The following is a 16602-nucleotide window of genomic DNA, read 5'->3' as shown; positions in this document are numbered from 1 at the left end:
CATAAAAAGCCACCAAAATAATAAAAAACATAACCCCGCGACCGATGCTCTCTTTAGATATGAGGACGGAAAACGCTCCTGTGGGTCGTACTGTATTTAAGGGTGGGAACAAATGACCCATATCGTTGTATGGTTTGGAGGGTTAGGAAAACCTCAAAATTAAAAAAGAAATTACGTTTTTGCCTTTAGTGTCCCCCCAATAGTGTAAAGTTGTGTCTCCAATGTTTAGCTGATCACTTTGACATGCATTTAGATTTTCAGTGAGCAACATGGTGACAGTTGAGGCCTGTTAGAGGTGGTGGACTGATGGCTTTGGATGGAAAATGCATCACAGACTACCTTAAGGAAACAGTTATTGATATTATGTGTGGACTCTCCCTCTCACCACATCCTGGTCTCCGTCGGTCAGGTATATAGACGGGGCGTTGTCTTCTGTGTTGGCCACTCGGTAGGTGACAGAGTATTTCTCGATGCTGGCATCGTACACCGCCCGTGGCCGCTCCCACGTCACCAGCAGGCTGCTCAGGTTGTAAGGCACCGCCTGGATGTTCTCCGGCTCCGAGCTGCACACTGACAGGAGCACACAGACCAGCATAAATTCACAAAAAAGGGTTGGGAAATATCCTTCTAAATTTCTCATTCGCCATGAGTACCTGCTGACAGTTACAGAAGTTTAACCTAAAGAAAAGTGTGCTACAGACGAAACTTCTCTTAGCCAGAGGATATGCATCTGGATATGGACTCCTGGAACAAATTACAACACTTCCTTGAAATCAACTCACTTGTGCCTGTTGGACAATTTAGAAATGTGGTTTTGAACCTGCAAGCATCTACTTGCAATTGCTTTACATAATGGTACTATCTTTTTGCGTCCTTATTATCCTAACTGATTTATCAAATCATTTTTCCAATTCAGACTTTCTATTTTTATTATGATGGTGTTGCGTCTTTTTCTGTGTTGTTCTGTTTTTTTTTTGTCTTTGTAATTTGACTCAATGTCGTTGTAAATGCTCCTCAATGATCTCTCAAGTATAAATAAAGGTTGAATAAATAGTTCTGGTTTTTTTTTCTTAATCAAACATATATTCACACACTATGACCTCATGGGGAATTCTCATAGAAAAGGGCTTTTCAATAACACGTATAACATTTCCGAGGAGTAAGTAGACTGAAAGCAGATTGCTGACTGTCAAATGCTTCTTTTTTTTTTTTTTTTAAATAATCAAAGTTTTTACTGTTTTCCCATGTGAGAAACACACCACATGTAACAGCACTAAACACACATTATACAGCAATACAGTGTTTCCTCTATGTTGGTGTTGTAGTGGCGGCCCACCATGGCAAAATTTCAGAAATAGGGCTGTACAAAAAAAACCCGTTGGCTGCCACTCACATTGCAATTTAACAACAAGTAGAACTATTCAGAGGTTATTGGGCCCAATGTTGTTGTTCGGACAGACCTGCCCCCACTGCTTAAAAAAGGAAACACTGCAATCTGTATAAAAATTCACAATTAAAACACATACACATAAATAATAAGAAAAATAGGAAAAAACAAAAGCAACAAAAAAAAAGATGGGGGCTGATTGGCTGAGATCGAATTAGGCTTGATAATAATATTAATTATGGAGCACTAGTCAGTTCAAATTGAATAAAATGCAGGAAATGAGACCACACCTGGTAGAATTTACCCCTACCATCATTCAGTCTTGCAATAAGATCTTCAAATGAGGCTGTCTGCCATTAACTTGTCAAACTTCTTTCACATTGATTCCTTATGAATCGCTATAATATATATATATATATATATATATATATATATATATATATATATATATATATATATATATAAAACCATATATATCAGCCTCCTGCACCCTGACAGTAATATTCTGGGTCAGAGTTGCGATTAGAGGAGCAGATGACAGACACTCGGAGGTCTGGATTAACTCAGATTAAAAAGGCGGCTGAGGGTGGATGACAACAGACAAGAGGAGCCTCCATCTATCCAAACAATAACACGTTTCCTCATCTAATGGCTCCGAGCTGAGCCTGAACCTGCTCTCGCTAACCTCTGACCTTTATCCTCTCTGAGGATAAGTGTACAAAGAAAGACTGCGAGGGGCTCGCCACCTTCAACCAGCAGGTGGCGGAGTGAGCCAGGAGAACACTATGAGGTATAAACCTCATAGGCAGTGGTGGAAAAAGTATTCAGATCAAGATCAAGTACTAATACCACACTGTAAAAATACTCCGTTACAAGTAAACGTCCTGCATTGAAAATGTTACTTAAGTAAAAGTCTGTAAGTAGCATCAGGAAAATGTACTTAAAGTATTCAAAGTAAAAGTACTCATTGCTGAAAAATCCTCACATTGTAGAAACTGGAAACGATCCAAACAGTTGTGTGTTTAACAGTCTAATCATTTCAGCTGGACTTGTAGGCCGTTAGATTGTTGGGTAGTTTAATGTATAATAAAACAATGACAATATTACTTTTTATATTCTAATCTTTTAAATGGAACATGTTTTTAATTTCTTATTGATGCCTATAATGTTTATTCTTTGTACCCAAATCATAACATTTGATGCCATGACTCCTTTGTGGAGTTGCCTGCCCAGGGACTGCTGGTGAAATTAAGCTAATGTGCAAAGGCCTCTTTCACCCTGGCGGCGTGGCGTGAGCGTGGTGTTTCTGTTGCGTGTCAGCTGCATGGCGGCTGCGTGGCGTTTTCTATGTCTTTTCACACCAGAAACGTGTCTGACGTGGCGCTGCTGCTGCTAGCCTTGTCTGTACACATGTATGTTTCCCATTAATAAAATGAAATGCCATGTTAAACATAAATATAGACTGATTTGATTACAGCAAAGACAACGTCGGCGGTATTGACGGCAAAATAGGCTAAAGAATATTTCGTTCTGTATTGACAGGTGCAATATTTGAAAATCGATAATTCTTTTTTTTTTTAAATGAAATTTATATCTGCATTTATGTCAAAACTTTTCAACATCAACATGTCATTTATTAAATGTATTTGTGTCAAAATGACATATAAACATCTTTTCGTATTCTATTTGGCCTGGAAACGCTTCAAACACGCTTGCGTGTCGCGTGACAAATAGGCGTCGGTCCTATTTTGTAGCATGCATGCGTTTTCGGCGCGGTTTGAGCTGCGTCTAAGACGTGCGTGTCACGCAGGCAGTGGGCATACTCTAACCTGTTAACATGGGAGCCGAAATAAAAACGGACACGCCACGCAGCTGACACGCTCACGCCACGCAGCCAGTGTGAAAGAGGCCTAATTCTGGGACAGTCAATGACCCTGTTAAATTAAACTAATAAATTGTAAACACCAAACAATCTCCTGGTCATGTCATTAATGTCAGAATAAGCCCTTCCAAAAACCCCAGAGATCAATACCACGTCATTACTAATGATTGAAAACAACCAGCGTGCTGCAGCGGGAAAATCGATGGTTAACCAAGTTGACCTCCTCCCGCTGTCACTGAGATTTTATTTGGGCCACTGGAGTTCTATTCTTGTCCCTCTGTCTTTTTTTTGTCCCGTCATTTGTGATCCACCATCAGAGACCTTATGTAATGAGCATTAACCTGCGATTCTTCATACTCGGCGTCACACTATGTAGTGGAAGCAGCCAGGTGAGACATTCATGTGTGTCGGCCTAAAGTCGACACTCAAGGGCATAGGCAGAAATCACGGGGGGGTCGGGGTGATTAGGAACCACCCCACCTGATCTCCCTTGATGTTTACGGTACACAAAAGTCTGTGGGACTCGTGGGAGAGAACGATTTGCGTCAGTAAGTAGGCTGGCAAGGCTGTTTTATTCGCCTTAAACATCGGATTAAGTTATTGTTTCCTGTAATACAAATGATGCTGAGTCATTAATAAATTAGTCATGACAAAACAATTGTATTTTTTCACGTGTACACTATGTTAGCAGTCATAAAGTTACTTAGCTTGTTTGGTAGCTTGAGGAGTAGTTAGTTAGCTAACGTTAGCATGCTAATTCCACCCAACGTGCTTTCACTAGTTACAGAAAATGAGCCTAACAAAGTTGTCACTCATCTGGCGAGAGCACTGTGCTTTCCTACGCTGTGACAAAAGTGTGTGAATGACATTAAGTTGTTAAACTTTACTAATTTAGTGGCTTGCTGGCTAGTTAGTTAGCTAGCTTGCTCGGAGGCTCAGTTCTCAGTTCAGCATCATCTGTATTAGAGAAAAGACTCACTTCATCCAATGTTTAAAGTGAATAAAATAGCTTTGCCAGCCGACTTACTGGAGTTCTACAACTACACATATCCTGTTACAAGAACAAATCTGGCTGTATAATTTGTGTCCCCTTTAATAATTGCTCTTAAGAAATTGTATGTTTTCTGTCATCTGTCCCATCTGCTGGATGAAATTTAGGCCCATGCTCATGGGACTGGCTAGCTTAGAAATGTAGACCACCCTAGCGGCAGCAAATGTAATGTGCAGCCAGGGTCGTCTAGCAACTCTCCGTTGGCTTGCGAGCTGGAAAAACCAAACTCTAGTCAGGCCAATCACATCGTGTATAGAGTCGGTGGGCGGGCTTAACATTACGACGGCAGAGTTGTGACGGTTCCGCGTGAATTCCCTGCTACTTGAAAACAAAGAAGATGGCTGCTGCTGCTGGCGAACAGCAGTCTTTCGGAATTTGAAAGACAACCGTTTATCCCGCCCCTCGGATTGAGCCATGCCAATGGTGAGTTCCCAGACCCAACATCTTGATGTGGGTCTGGCTTGTCAGGCTAGGGACTGGTAAAAAAAATATTTTCCTCCATAAACCTGGCTCCTGCAGACGGTGATGACAGGACAAACAGGAAGAGAGTTAGACTTTGGATGCTTACCTGGTGTGAGGACCTCCTCTGTGCCGGTGTAGGAGGAGAACACCTGACCCATGAACTGCTGCTGCTGCTCTCTGTAGTTGTTCTGCAGGTAGTCCATCAGCATCACGTATCCGGCCTGCTGCATCGTCATCACCTCGCAGAACATCTCCAGCTGCGAAGCCAAAACAAACCGGTGTCAGCACCGTGCAGCTCCTGCTGCTAAGAAACAGCACTGTGATGCTGGTTCAGTCACTCTGAGTAGAGAGGCGAAGTCCCCTTCCCCTTTGCAGTGGGGAAATTGTATGGTACAAGCCAGGGGTATCAAACTCAAGTTCACTAAGGGCCATACTGGAAAATGAGAATCACATCAAGGGCCAGACATGTAATAGTTTATTAACATGCTTTTATTTTATCGAAAAAGTAAAATATTTTTGACTGTATTTTTGCATGTCTCATATAGTCTTCTCACTTACAGTTTGGTCGACATAAAGTGCTAAAGAAGTCAGCAAGAAAGTTCTTTAGCCCTCACAGAATTTAACAAATCAAGCAAAACAATGCATTCTGATTACATTTTTACAAGTAGGCTACCACACAGTCGATACAACTTGTTTTACAGGCCTGAATATGGTTGTGTGGGAATTTCTGAGTGTCGCGTAATTGCGGTTTGAAAAATGTTTGTCTGAAGTTTGTCTTTTTGATTTGGCGCACAACTAGGCACGCCAAAATTGATTGTGAACCTACTTTGATTTGCGGGCATGATCGAAATTTGCGAGAGGCCAGATTTGGCCCGCGGGCCTTGAGTTTGACACATGTAGTATAAGTGGTCAAGCAGGGCAGCGGAGGTCGTGTCCTATAATAAGTTAAAGGGAAAACACACGATTTTCACCCAGGAAATGGGTGTTCGTGTCCCGGGAGTCCTACTCAAAAGGGGCCGGTGATTTAACCCAAACCCCAATCTTATCTTATCTTAAAGACATTACCGTTCGCGTATACAGGCAGGCGCCATCTTGGGAAAACGGTCATGACCAGTCGTACCACGAACGCTGTGCAACCAGCAACCAGTAACATAGCTTTGACTGGTCATGACTGTTTTCCCAAAATGTCACCTGCCTGTATACGCAAACGGTAATGTCTTTCTAAACTATCTTTTTAATAAACTGTCTGTACACATACAAAGTTCTCAATGCTTCAGTTTACATGTAGGGACCCTCATTATGCTACCGTGGAAGTGTGGTGCTATTTTGAGCCTTGTTAGTGGTATAGAAATAGCGATTTCTATTTACTTTACCAGTGCCCCGACTACTAGCTTTATAAGCCCCAGGCCAAGCATCCTTATGAGCTCATAAGGAGCAAGATTCCAGATCGGCCCATCTGAGCTTTCATTTTTTCAAAGGCAGAGCAGGATACCCAGGGCTCGGTTTACACCTATCACCATTTCTAGCCACTGGGGGACCATAGGCAGGCTGGGGGAACTCATATTAATGTTAAAAAAACCTCATAAAGTAAAATTTTCATGCCATGGGACCTTTAACTGTTGTCGCTGCAGGACAGCCTTTTGCAACAGCTGCTGAAACGACCGGCACATTGCGGTGCCCTGTACCCAGCTCACAGTTGCCTTTTCTCGACTAAATTTTATTGTAAAAAGACTGTCATGTGACCGTTTGCCACGCGACAAGCCAGCGGTCGCCCTAATTGCGTAGGCCCTACAATATCATATCATATGAACCATTCATGTGTGCAGACTATTTCAACACGTAATAGTCCGTTAATCTGTTCTGTTAACTCTAACTGTCTAGAGCACTAAAATAACGTGTTAATCACACAGCTGCAGTTCTCTCAGAAGTTTGGAAGTGAATGGGTGTAAAGGAGCCGTGACTCATGCTGGATCGGTCCTTTAACCTGCCTGTCGCCTCTGTACCTGCTCAGGTGAGTTACTGCCCTTCGGTTACACAACACTCACAGCGCCTGACTCACACAGAGTCAACACTGTGGCACAGCCAAGCTCAGAGCCCATTAAGGCCATTTGCGGTTGTAAAAGTCTCGACTCTAAAGCATTAAAGTCTGGCAGGCGGACCGGAGCTGGAATGTAAACCAGCTGTGGCACGTCACAGAGGTTTGGAGAAACCTGGAAACCCTGGAAGATCTGCAGCAGGGGTTTTAATAATAATAATAATAATAATAACTTTATTCAGGACACAAATGGAAGGTCCATAGTACATTAAAAATGACAATATTTACAAACATATAGGAATAAATATACAGTACAAATCATATAAATTAATAAAAGGTCAACAACTTTCCCCTGTAATATGCAAACAGGAGCGCTAATGTCTCCACAGTCGAGATGCATACCTGACAGAGCTAAAATCAATGTGGGCTAAAGCTTGTATAATTCTGTTTTCTGAGACAGACATTCTACACATGTATTGATAAATAAGGTTTCTTATTAAGGCAGAACACATTGGCACACCAACACTAACAAACATTTGACTAGCACTACACCATCTTGGTTGTGTGTGTGTGTGTGTGTGTCCTCCTGCCTTATGACAGCTGTGTGTCAAGAGTGAATGAGTCTGGTGGAAAATGACGTCTGGGCCTCAGCAGGCGTCACACCCCAGCCCTTCTGTAGAAAACCTTGTGTGTGTGTTTCAGCTTAAATACCGTAAAGATCTTTTGTAAGCCAAAAGATCTCTACAGTGTGCTGTAATGACCGCCTCTGTATGGCTGTCAATCATGGTTGGCCTGGGGCAGTACACACACACACACACACACACACACACACACACACACACACACACACACACACACACACACATATTGCCTCGCCCATCACTTGTGCTCTGGTATGATAATTCCTCCTTTCAGCTCCTTGAACACGTTTTTTTCTAAAAGGTTGTTTACAGACGTGTCTGTAATTGTGTGTCTAGCCTTATCATCTTCAAGAAAACCCTCAAAGCTGACGTCCGGCTCTTAAAGGACCTCTGTCAGTACCCGATCCGTACCGCCTGTAAGATCCGTTCTGCGCATGCGCATAATTACGTAGTAGAAAACTAACAATGTCCCTGTGCGATTTGTACCACGCATGCGTTGAAACACTTTACGACCAAGCATCACAACTTTTTTTATTAAATCTTTATTATACAATAGTCATAGCTACAAACAATCGAGACTCGTCACTGATCCAAAACCGTGTAGCGACGTCGTTGTTGTGTTGTTTATGTTAATGTTTTTACTTTTAATACTTCGTCTTGACTAATAACCATAGACTGTCTATTATTAATGCGATGAAGTGTAAACGTACATAAGTGTCCTTTTGAAGACGGGATGACAGCTCTTCCAGCCACCACTGCTGTATAACACTATAGTAGCTACATGCTAACGGCAGTAAACATGTCATCTTAGCTGGCAATGTTGTTAAATTCTCCCCAATTCCAGGTCACATTCCTGCTGAAACATGTCTGATTGTGTAGTGTTTGGTCTGAACCTTATCTGCGATTTTTGACATTAGAAAGTGCTGCTTCGTTCCACTACAATCTAACGTTAGCATACTCATAGCTAACTATTGTAGCTGCATGCTAACGTGACATAGCTGAGCATATATAGCTAGCTATATATGTACGTATGTAGCAGGACTTTGTACCGTAAAAAATCACCAATAAAGGCTTCTAAACCAAATACTAAACAAATACAGTAAAATGACCGGAATTTGGGGTGAAATGTCCAGCATTGAGCTACATAATAGTTTGCTAGGAGTTTGCTGGTCTCTCACAGAGATCTCATTTGTAGCCCTGTTTTTACCTGATACTTTCATAGAAGTACAAACACATGAAGTGAGAGGTATACACATGCTTAAACTTTATTTAAAGCATCTTTAACCTGAAGAAGGACGGAGTCATGGCTTAAAACACCAAAGCAAGGCTTCTAGCTCAGGCTAGCTAGCTAGCGTTAGCAAATTACCTTCAAAGTTGCAAAGAAATGATGAAAGCCTTTGAAGCCTTTATTTAATTTGCTACATGGTGTTGTACTGGATGGCCGGACGACCCTCCGTATATCATTAACAGATACTTTAGGCAACTCCAGCAAACACCTTGTAAACTTCATCTCTGCCACCATAACGGTCTACTGTCACTGTCTAATGTTTTCTTCTGGTAACCAGAAATGTCCGAACATCCTTACGCCAATGCGTGCATAGAGCTGTGAAGTTTGCCTGTGTTCGCGCAAGCGTAGAACTGATCAGGCAGTGTCGTAAAACACGTTGAGTTTCTGCGCATGCGCAGAATTATGCACATGCGCAGAACGGATTTTACAGGCGGTACGGATCGGGTACTGACAACCTCACAGACGGTTCAACATGGTTTGTAAAACAATTAAAAACAAAGTGCTCACTCTTCACATTACTGCTTTTTACATTTCTCTTGCTTACATTTTTAGTTTCTCTCGTTAGTTTTCAGACGGATTTCCTGCCTTTCAGGCAGCCATTTGTTTCAGCTTCTATGAAAATAAACTTGTTTGACATTGTGTGTGTACTCATCCTTTTCTGTCATGTGCTGATACAGTTTCTATGAACGCTTGCCGTTCATTTAAAAGTAGTTTATCAATTTTCACGGTCTCAGGAGGTTTTAGTTGACATTGGGCAAGTTCAATCTTGGTTTCCTCAGAACGGTGCGAAACGGTGTGCAACAAGCTTTAAGGTTTGTTTTCTCTTGTTTGGTGGGTGTGTCAGAGATGTTACCCAATCAGCAGCAACGTGTATGTAAGGTTGTTATTATGATAAGGCACTGCGCTTGCACAGACAGCAGGGTGTTCAAAGCACCGCCATTTCAGTTTAAATAAATGGTTTGCTTCATTTTGTTGGGACTGAACGTGCCCCAGATGTGTTTCATATGACACATCTGGGTAGGATTGGGCATTGAGAACCAGCTTCAACTTGGAATCGTTTCAAAAGTTAGGATTCCAATGGAATAGCTTGTTTATTGGAATCGTTCGGAAAATATAGTTTAGAATCCGATCATCGGTTCCAAATTTAACGCAAGTAACCCAATTAAGTTTTGGTTTCCTTAGCGACCCGTACTTCCAGATGGTTGTTGTGCTGCAGCCAGGGAGCACAGCAAGCGGCGCTCTAAAGTGTGGCTTTATTTTACATTGAAAAAGCCCGGTAAAACTGTAAATTACCATTGAATCAAAATCAAATGTTCCTCTTATTCTCTATTTGTGAAAGCATGTGACCCGTTTCGACTCCTTCCCTTAAAGCAGGGGTGTGAAACACAGGGCCCGTGGGCCAGAACCAGCCCGCCAAAGGGTCCAAACAGCCCCACTGGTTGATTTTGCAAAGTGTCAAAATTGCAGAGAAGTAATTAATTCCATCTCCAAATTTACCACTTTAATCTCAGAGAATATCTGAGTTCTTTTTCCGTAAATTTATGACTTTGAGTTTTTTCTCGGAATATTACCCCTCTCTCCTAGGTACGTAACATTTCTTTCCCTCAACATTGGCCTTAGAACGCTGTCGTAGCAGAAGCAACTTGCGTTTGCCAACATCAAGCTGACAAGAAACTCTGTGGCAGATAAAGTTTCTGATCTTTCTGGAGAGGTTTACTGGTCTGGCCCACTTGAGATCAAATTAGGGGTATATGACCCATGAACTAACATGAGTTTGACACCCCTGCCTTGAAGAAGAAATCAGAATCGAAAGGAAGAATTGGAATCAGAATTGTTAAAATACAAAACGATGCCCAACCCTACATTTGAGGTTATACAGAGCGCCTCCACTAACATCTTAAATCCTATAACACTTTTATACGTAAGGGATAATGTAGAGCCAAACGGTCATTATTGCGAATTAGAACCCCGACAGGGCGATGCAGGACAGGTGTTTCCATCCCTTACCTGTTCGTCAGAGATGGCCACCGTGTTCCTGAAAACGATCCACTCGACAGTCTCGCTGCAGGGCGGTGTGGTCAGAGAGCCGTTGTAGATGAAGTATTTCTCTGTGGAGTTTGGCAGGAGACCCCGCAGGGCAAACGGTAAAGCTTCTGCGCTCTTTCCTGGACGGCAAAGGAGACGGCTTTAATGCAAGCGTTACAGAAGGAGATGCAAAGAGAGGAGACAGAAAGAAGAAACCGACGTACCGTATCTGCTCACGCTGCTGATCCCGTCTATGATGGCAGCGTAGTTCACATTGTCTTCGTTGCTTGTCTGTGAAGAGAAAACCAACTTAATTAAAGCTGCTGGGACTTTTAGATAAGATTCTGAATTTATTCATTTTTAAATGTTCCTACTGTTATACTTACCTGCTTTATTGTTTGCTTATTGCATCTTATATTTGACCAATACTTATACTGATGGACTAAATGTTTTGGGTAGGGATGCACCGAATCCATATTTTTGGGGTTCGGCCGAATACCGAATCCACTGGTTAAGATTCTGCCGAATCCGAAACTTCCCATCCTCAGTCCATTAACACAGTAAACACAGTAATGAAGTAAACAACGTCCACACATGTTAAATGTAATAACTTAATGTTGAATTCACACGCTCTTTTGACATCGTAGGAAAGCACATCGCTATCGCCAGATGACAATTTTGTTTGGCAAATTTTCGCTAACCAGTGTATGATGAAGGCATGTTGGGTGGGTGAAATTAGAAAGCTAACGTTAGCTAACGAGGAGCAGCCGGCCGTTCGGTCGCTCCACTCCCACTGTAGGGAGACTGAGAGAACGGCTGACAGCCCGGGAGAGGCACTGTCTGGTTAACACAAGTTTTTAGCTGTGCCTGTCCTTCCTTTGCCGTACCTGAAGTTGCTGCATTCTGGCTGCTGTCTGTAGATTCCTTCATGCTCAGCTCGTATTCTTTCGGATGTTTCATACCAGATGTTGCAACAGCGGTGATGTTGTGTATTGTTTAGGGTCCTCGCCACCACGAGACAAATCGGCATTGCAAATTGAACATGTAGCTGGACTTGAATGGCCTTCGTTTGACTGAAAGTACTGCCAAACAACACTTTTTCTGCTCACCAGTTCCATTTTCACTTTCTTACAGCCTACTGCATTGAACGGTCCACCTACGTAAACACCTTCCCGTAATCAACGGCGGCGTCATCATGTCAACCAGTGTAGTGCAAGCGTAGGGTTCGGTTCGGTGGAAAAATGTCTAAGGTTCTGCAGCATTCAGCTGAATCCGAATCCTGGATTCGGTGCATCCCTAGTTTTGGGCCCACTTAGGTAGGGTTAGGGTAGTTATGGTTTCTCTTTTCCTTTTCTTTTGCATAGGTTGTAAATGTTATTGTATAATACTTTTTTTTTTTTTTTTAACCAAACAATATGATTGTATTCATAATGTAGCAGCACAATCCTACGGAATAAACCCTGTTTTAGTCCTGAGCGCTTTTTTAAAACGCCACCGACGACTTCTTTTCTGCAGCTCAGAGTGTCTTTTTGAAGATGAAAAAAGTTCAACTTCGCTTTTTTGACAGCTGGCAAATGACAAGTGGAATAGCCAGACTTATCGTTTCCATAACAACAAGAAAAAATTGAGTCGGAACACAGCGAGTTATATGATATGACCGGGTGCTCCCTGTTCAGGGAACTGGCTTTGTTTTATACAACGTTAGCACCGCTCTACATTGCGCTCTAGGATACTGTAGTAGCTGTTGTTATAGTAACAAAAGATGCAGTCGGCTTCTTTTTTTTTTTTCTACAAAAGCGCCCTTTTCAATTTTTCCTTGTCAAAAAAGACGCCAAGTGTGATCATGGCCTCAGTTACTTTCCACCATTGTATTGCTAACTAGATTTTGTTATGCCCAATCGCAACTTCAAAGCGTAAGTCTCGCCAAAATGCAACCTAGGGTCTTTTTATGAATGTACCCGAGTCAAACTTTCGTTTAAAAGCATATTTAGGACGGAATTGCCACTTTTAAGATTTACCCTATTTTCGTTTTTCGGTCAAATGGCCTTTTGATTGGGAGTGCTTGGGGCACTTTTATGCTAGCCTCAAAATAGCTATTTATAAAACACTATGAAGGCTCGACACAACATGAGACTTTGCTCCAAGTATCACCAGGGGCTCTACACCTTAACCAAAGCATTGACAACACTGTTTGTGTACCCAGAGTTTACTAAAAAGAGAGGTTTTAACAACTCACTGTAGCTGTTGTTCTTCCGGTCGCCGTCTGTCGAGGGAGGAGAGTAAAGATGGAAAGCTCCTAAAGCTTAGTTCCATATAAATGCATGGATAATTCGTTGTTTTGTCGTTAGTGAAACACAATATTGACTTTGTAGTTGAAAAAGGAGCCTCATATAAGAATGACATTTCCTCCTATGGAGTCCGTTCATTCGGATTCGGAGATCGCCTATTTTTGACTGTCCTAAATATGCTTTTAAACGAAAGTTTGACTCGGGTACATTCACAACAAGACCCTAGGTTGCATTTTGGCGAGACTTGCGCTGCAGCTGACTCGATATGTGGATATTGATTGTGATTAGTTGATCATCTTTCTACCTACTTCCTGGCAACTGCAACCACACAAGTTCCCCTGGTTACATGGAACCACTGAGTAAGATGAAGCTGCAGTTGTAAGTATTTATTCAGGCTCTATGACAGGCTGGAAGTGAAGCTTTTATGGGAACGGCAACAGGCTTTGATGTCAGATCCAAAAACGTGGGTTCATCACCTAAACCAGTCTGACAGGAAATCAGCGCAGAAATCCATCAACACTCCATCTTCAGTCTACACATAAATATTATTGAGAGGTAAAAGTTTAAGGAATGTGGTTTCTGTATGGGTGTTCAGCTAAACAAACGTGGGAGGATTTGGTACAACTTTTCAGATAGTTTGTGATATTTATTTGCCAAAGGAGAGAGAAAGTACAGAAGACCATACGATGAGGCCAGATTCAAACCCAGGACTTTCACCTTCCCAAACTAAACCAACAGACTCCCCTCAACAAATTTCGGAGAGTTCAAAACTTTGAACTCGGTTGGCAGGGCGCAAACACAAGATTTATTAGCTCTTTTGTGCGGTTTTGTAGTTTCCCCACCCTGCTCTCCACCCAAAAACATGCACACAGAGCCTGCAGCTTCACATCAGAAGTTTTTTTCGGAGTTTCGTTCCAACACGGCCTCTGTCAGTTCGAACACACCAACCCGGCCGGAGGCAACGCAAGTGCACAAAGCAAAACAAAGGGAAGATATGCATGTGATGCTCACTACGAACTCTGGCAGCGAACACGAAAACACAGACGAGAGCTCGGCAATGATCCTCAGCCAAGATGTGAATCGAACACTCACTGAGGTATTACTGCAGCATACTGCTGATACCACGGAAAGACTTTGATTCATTCCCTCAGTCTGACTTTTTCCATCTTTCTCCAACACAAAGTCACCCATAGAACCATCTGTGTTTTAAAGCTGCCAACTTTTCTTTTGGATTTCAGATCTGGCTGGTTAAATCAGACATTTTTGTGAAATAAGCACCCACCCAAGTTATGTACAAGAATAGTGCTATTCAAATAATGGTTAAAGTTTCAAACCATTAGCCTGGAGCTAACCACTGTAAGCCCACACCACACCAGCAGGGTTAATTCTGACTTTTCAGGACAAAATCAAAAATGTTTAAAAAAAAAACAACTGATAAGCATTTAAACAAAATTTAACAAACTTTAGGCTGTTCACAGGACTTGTATTGTATTGTATGCATGTATTGTAAACCCTGAGTTAAAGTAAAGCTAGTCTGTGTCCATAGACCTTTTTCACGGCAGACATGTTGACATGTCATAGTAGGAAAAGCACAGGTGTATTCAAAACCATTAATGATGGCTGCATTCCACTTAGGAGAGGCCCTGGTATTGTGCATGCTGACTCACTGAAATAGCTTCCTGGGACACTTGATGGAATTGAGCCATCGTTAAGGTTATCAATTTCAGCTGTGCTTTTCCTACTATGACAAGTCAAAAAATGTTTGCTGTGAAAAAGGTCCATAGATGTACGTTGCTGAGATAAAGCCTTATCAATCTTATTCACACCTCGAACAGCACGGCAAGCGCTGTGATTCTGCCTCCGGCCTTGATGGTTTCGTCCAAAGAGTCAAAGCGATGCGCCTCATAACAGTAGATCTGCATCTGTGGGAGAAAACAGAGAAATGGCGGTAAGGTGTGGCAGTAGCTCAGTCCATAGGGAGTTGGGTTGGAATCCAGAGCGTCGTTGGTTCAAGTCCCTGTACAGACCGAAGTACGGACTGTGGATTGGTAGCTGGACTGTGTGTAATAACAACAGTGGATATGATACATGGATTCTGGATTTGATTCCCACTGTGACACATCAGCCCTGAGCCTCTGACATATATGGCAATTGTAAGTCGCTTTGGATATAAGCGTCAGCTAAATGACATGTAATTTATAATGGAATTATGTTAAGTCCAGTGAGGCTTCAGAGGAAGAGCACCACATCTTTTAGAAAATCAGGTGTAATAAAAGCAAAGAAAAGACCACTAACCAGTGTTTGGTGTGATAATAACATCTTTCAACTTAGACATTGTCGTAATCATTGTTTTAGTTGAAAAGAACATATACCCAGAGGTGGAAAGTAACTAATTACAATTAATTACTTTTTTTTGCGTATGTTTACTAAGTAGTTTTGAAAAATCTGTACTGACTTTTACTTAAGTATGTTTTGTTTATAGTATTGTACTTTTCTACATTTTAAATCTCATCCGTTTCTGAGTAAAAAAAAAAATGGAAATAAAAAAGGTTGCTTTGGCAAAGTATCTGTCAACAAAGTCAAATCGAGACTGGAGAAATCTTTTCTTGGACTTTTTGTCCCTTTTTCTGACAGTTGTTCCTTTCTTTGACCTTTTTATTGATATTTTCCAACATTATTGTAGCTTTTTTTTTACTGTAGCTTCCTCCCACTGTTAAAAAGTAACTAAGTAACTTTTACTCTGAGTTCATTTTAAATGACCTCCTTTATTTTTGTACTCTTTCCACCTCTGCATATACCTATCACATAAATTGTTTGTGTTAAATGCGTTCTGCCAGTTAATAATACTAAGAAAAAAATGCATGGGCCTCTGCAAACTTTTTCTAAAGCAGCTGCTATTGTAGGCAGCCAGTAAATCTAGTTTAACTAAGGAAAAATGTTTATTCATGTCTGCATAAACCGACTGAATGGACTCAGGCTGTACATAACATTAAACATTCAGGGATATTCCTGAGCTTGTTATTTGTCACAAAAGTGGTCTACCTCCAGGGGGTATTTGACTCCATCCAGACTGTGTTCGGAGCCATCTGAGGAGGCGTTGCAGCGCCCCCAGTGGAAGGTGACACGTCCGACTTTAAACTTTGACCTGAGACCTCCTCCGCTGACGTAGAACTCTCCATCCACATTGATCGCCACTGAAAACAGAAATCACAAGAGCAAATAAACGTCCATCCATCCATCCATCTTCATCCGCTTATCCGGGGTCGGGTCGCGGGGGTAGCAGCTCCAGCAGGGGACCCCAAACTTCCCTTTCCCGGGCCACATTAACCAGCTCCGACTGGGGGATCCCGAGGCGTTCCCAGGCCAGGTTAGAGATATAATCCCTCCACCTAGTCCTGGGTCTCCCCCGAGGCCTCCTCCCAGCTGGACGTGCCTGGAACACCTCCTCAGGGAGGCGCCCAGGGGGCATCCTTACCAGATGCCAGAACCACCTCAACTGGCTCCTTTCGACGCAAAGGAGCAGCGGCTCTACTCCGAGCTCCT

At 42.2% G+C, this 16602-nt stretch overlaps 1 protein-coding gene across 1 annotated transcript in view; it reads right to left on the bottom strand.

Annotated features, from left to right (window-relative positions):
• The window catches only part of ptprz1a (protein tyrosine phosphatase receptor type Z1a), a 139395-nt gene that overhangs the window by 53759 nt on the left and 69034 nt on the right, over positions 1-16602 (bottom strand). Inside the window, exons 4-9 of the mRNA XM_078256437.1 lie at positions 16102-16253; positions 14886-14981; positions 10996-11062; positions 10754-10911; positions 4889-5039; positions 386-570 (exon numbers count right to left, since the gene is read on the bottom strand). Coding sequence (XP_078112563.1) covers positions 386-570; positions 4889-5039; positions 10754-10911; positions 10996-11062; positions 14886-14981; positions 16102-16253 — 809 coding nt within the window. The remainder of the gene's footprint in view (positions 1-385; positions 571-4888; positions 5040-10753; positions 10912-10995; positions 11063-14885; positions 14982-16101; positions 16254-16602) is intronic.

Source organism: Sander vitreus, chromosome 8 (assembly GCF_031162955.1).
Source record: "Sander vitreus isolate 19-12246 chromosome 8, sanVit1, whole genome shotgun sequence".
Taxonomy (NCBI): domain Eukaryota; kingdom Metazoa; phylum Chordata; class Actinopteri; order Perciformes; family Percidae; genus Sander; species Sander vitreus.
The sequence above is the reverse complement of the archived record's forward strand: the minus strand, read 5'-3'. Positions and strand labels throughout refer to the sequence as shown.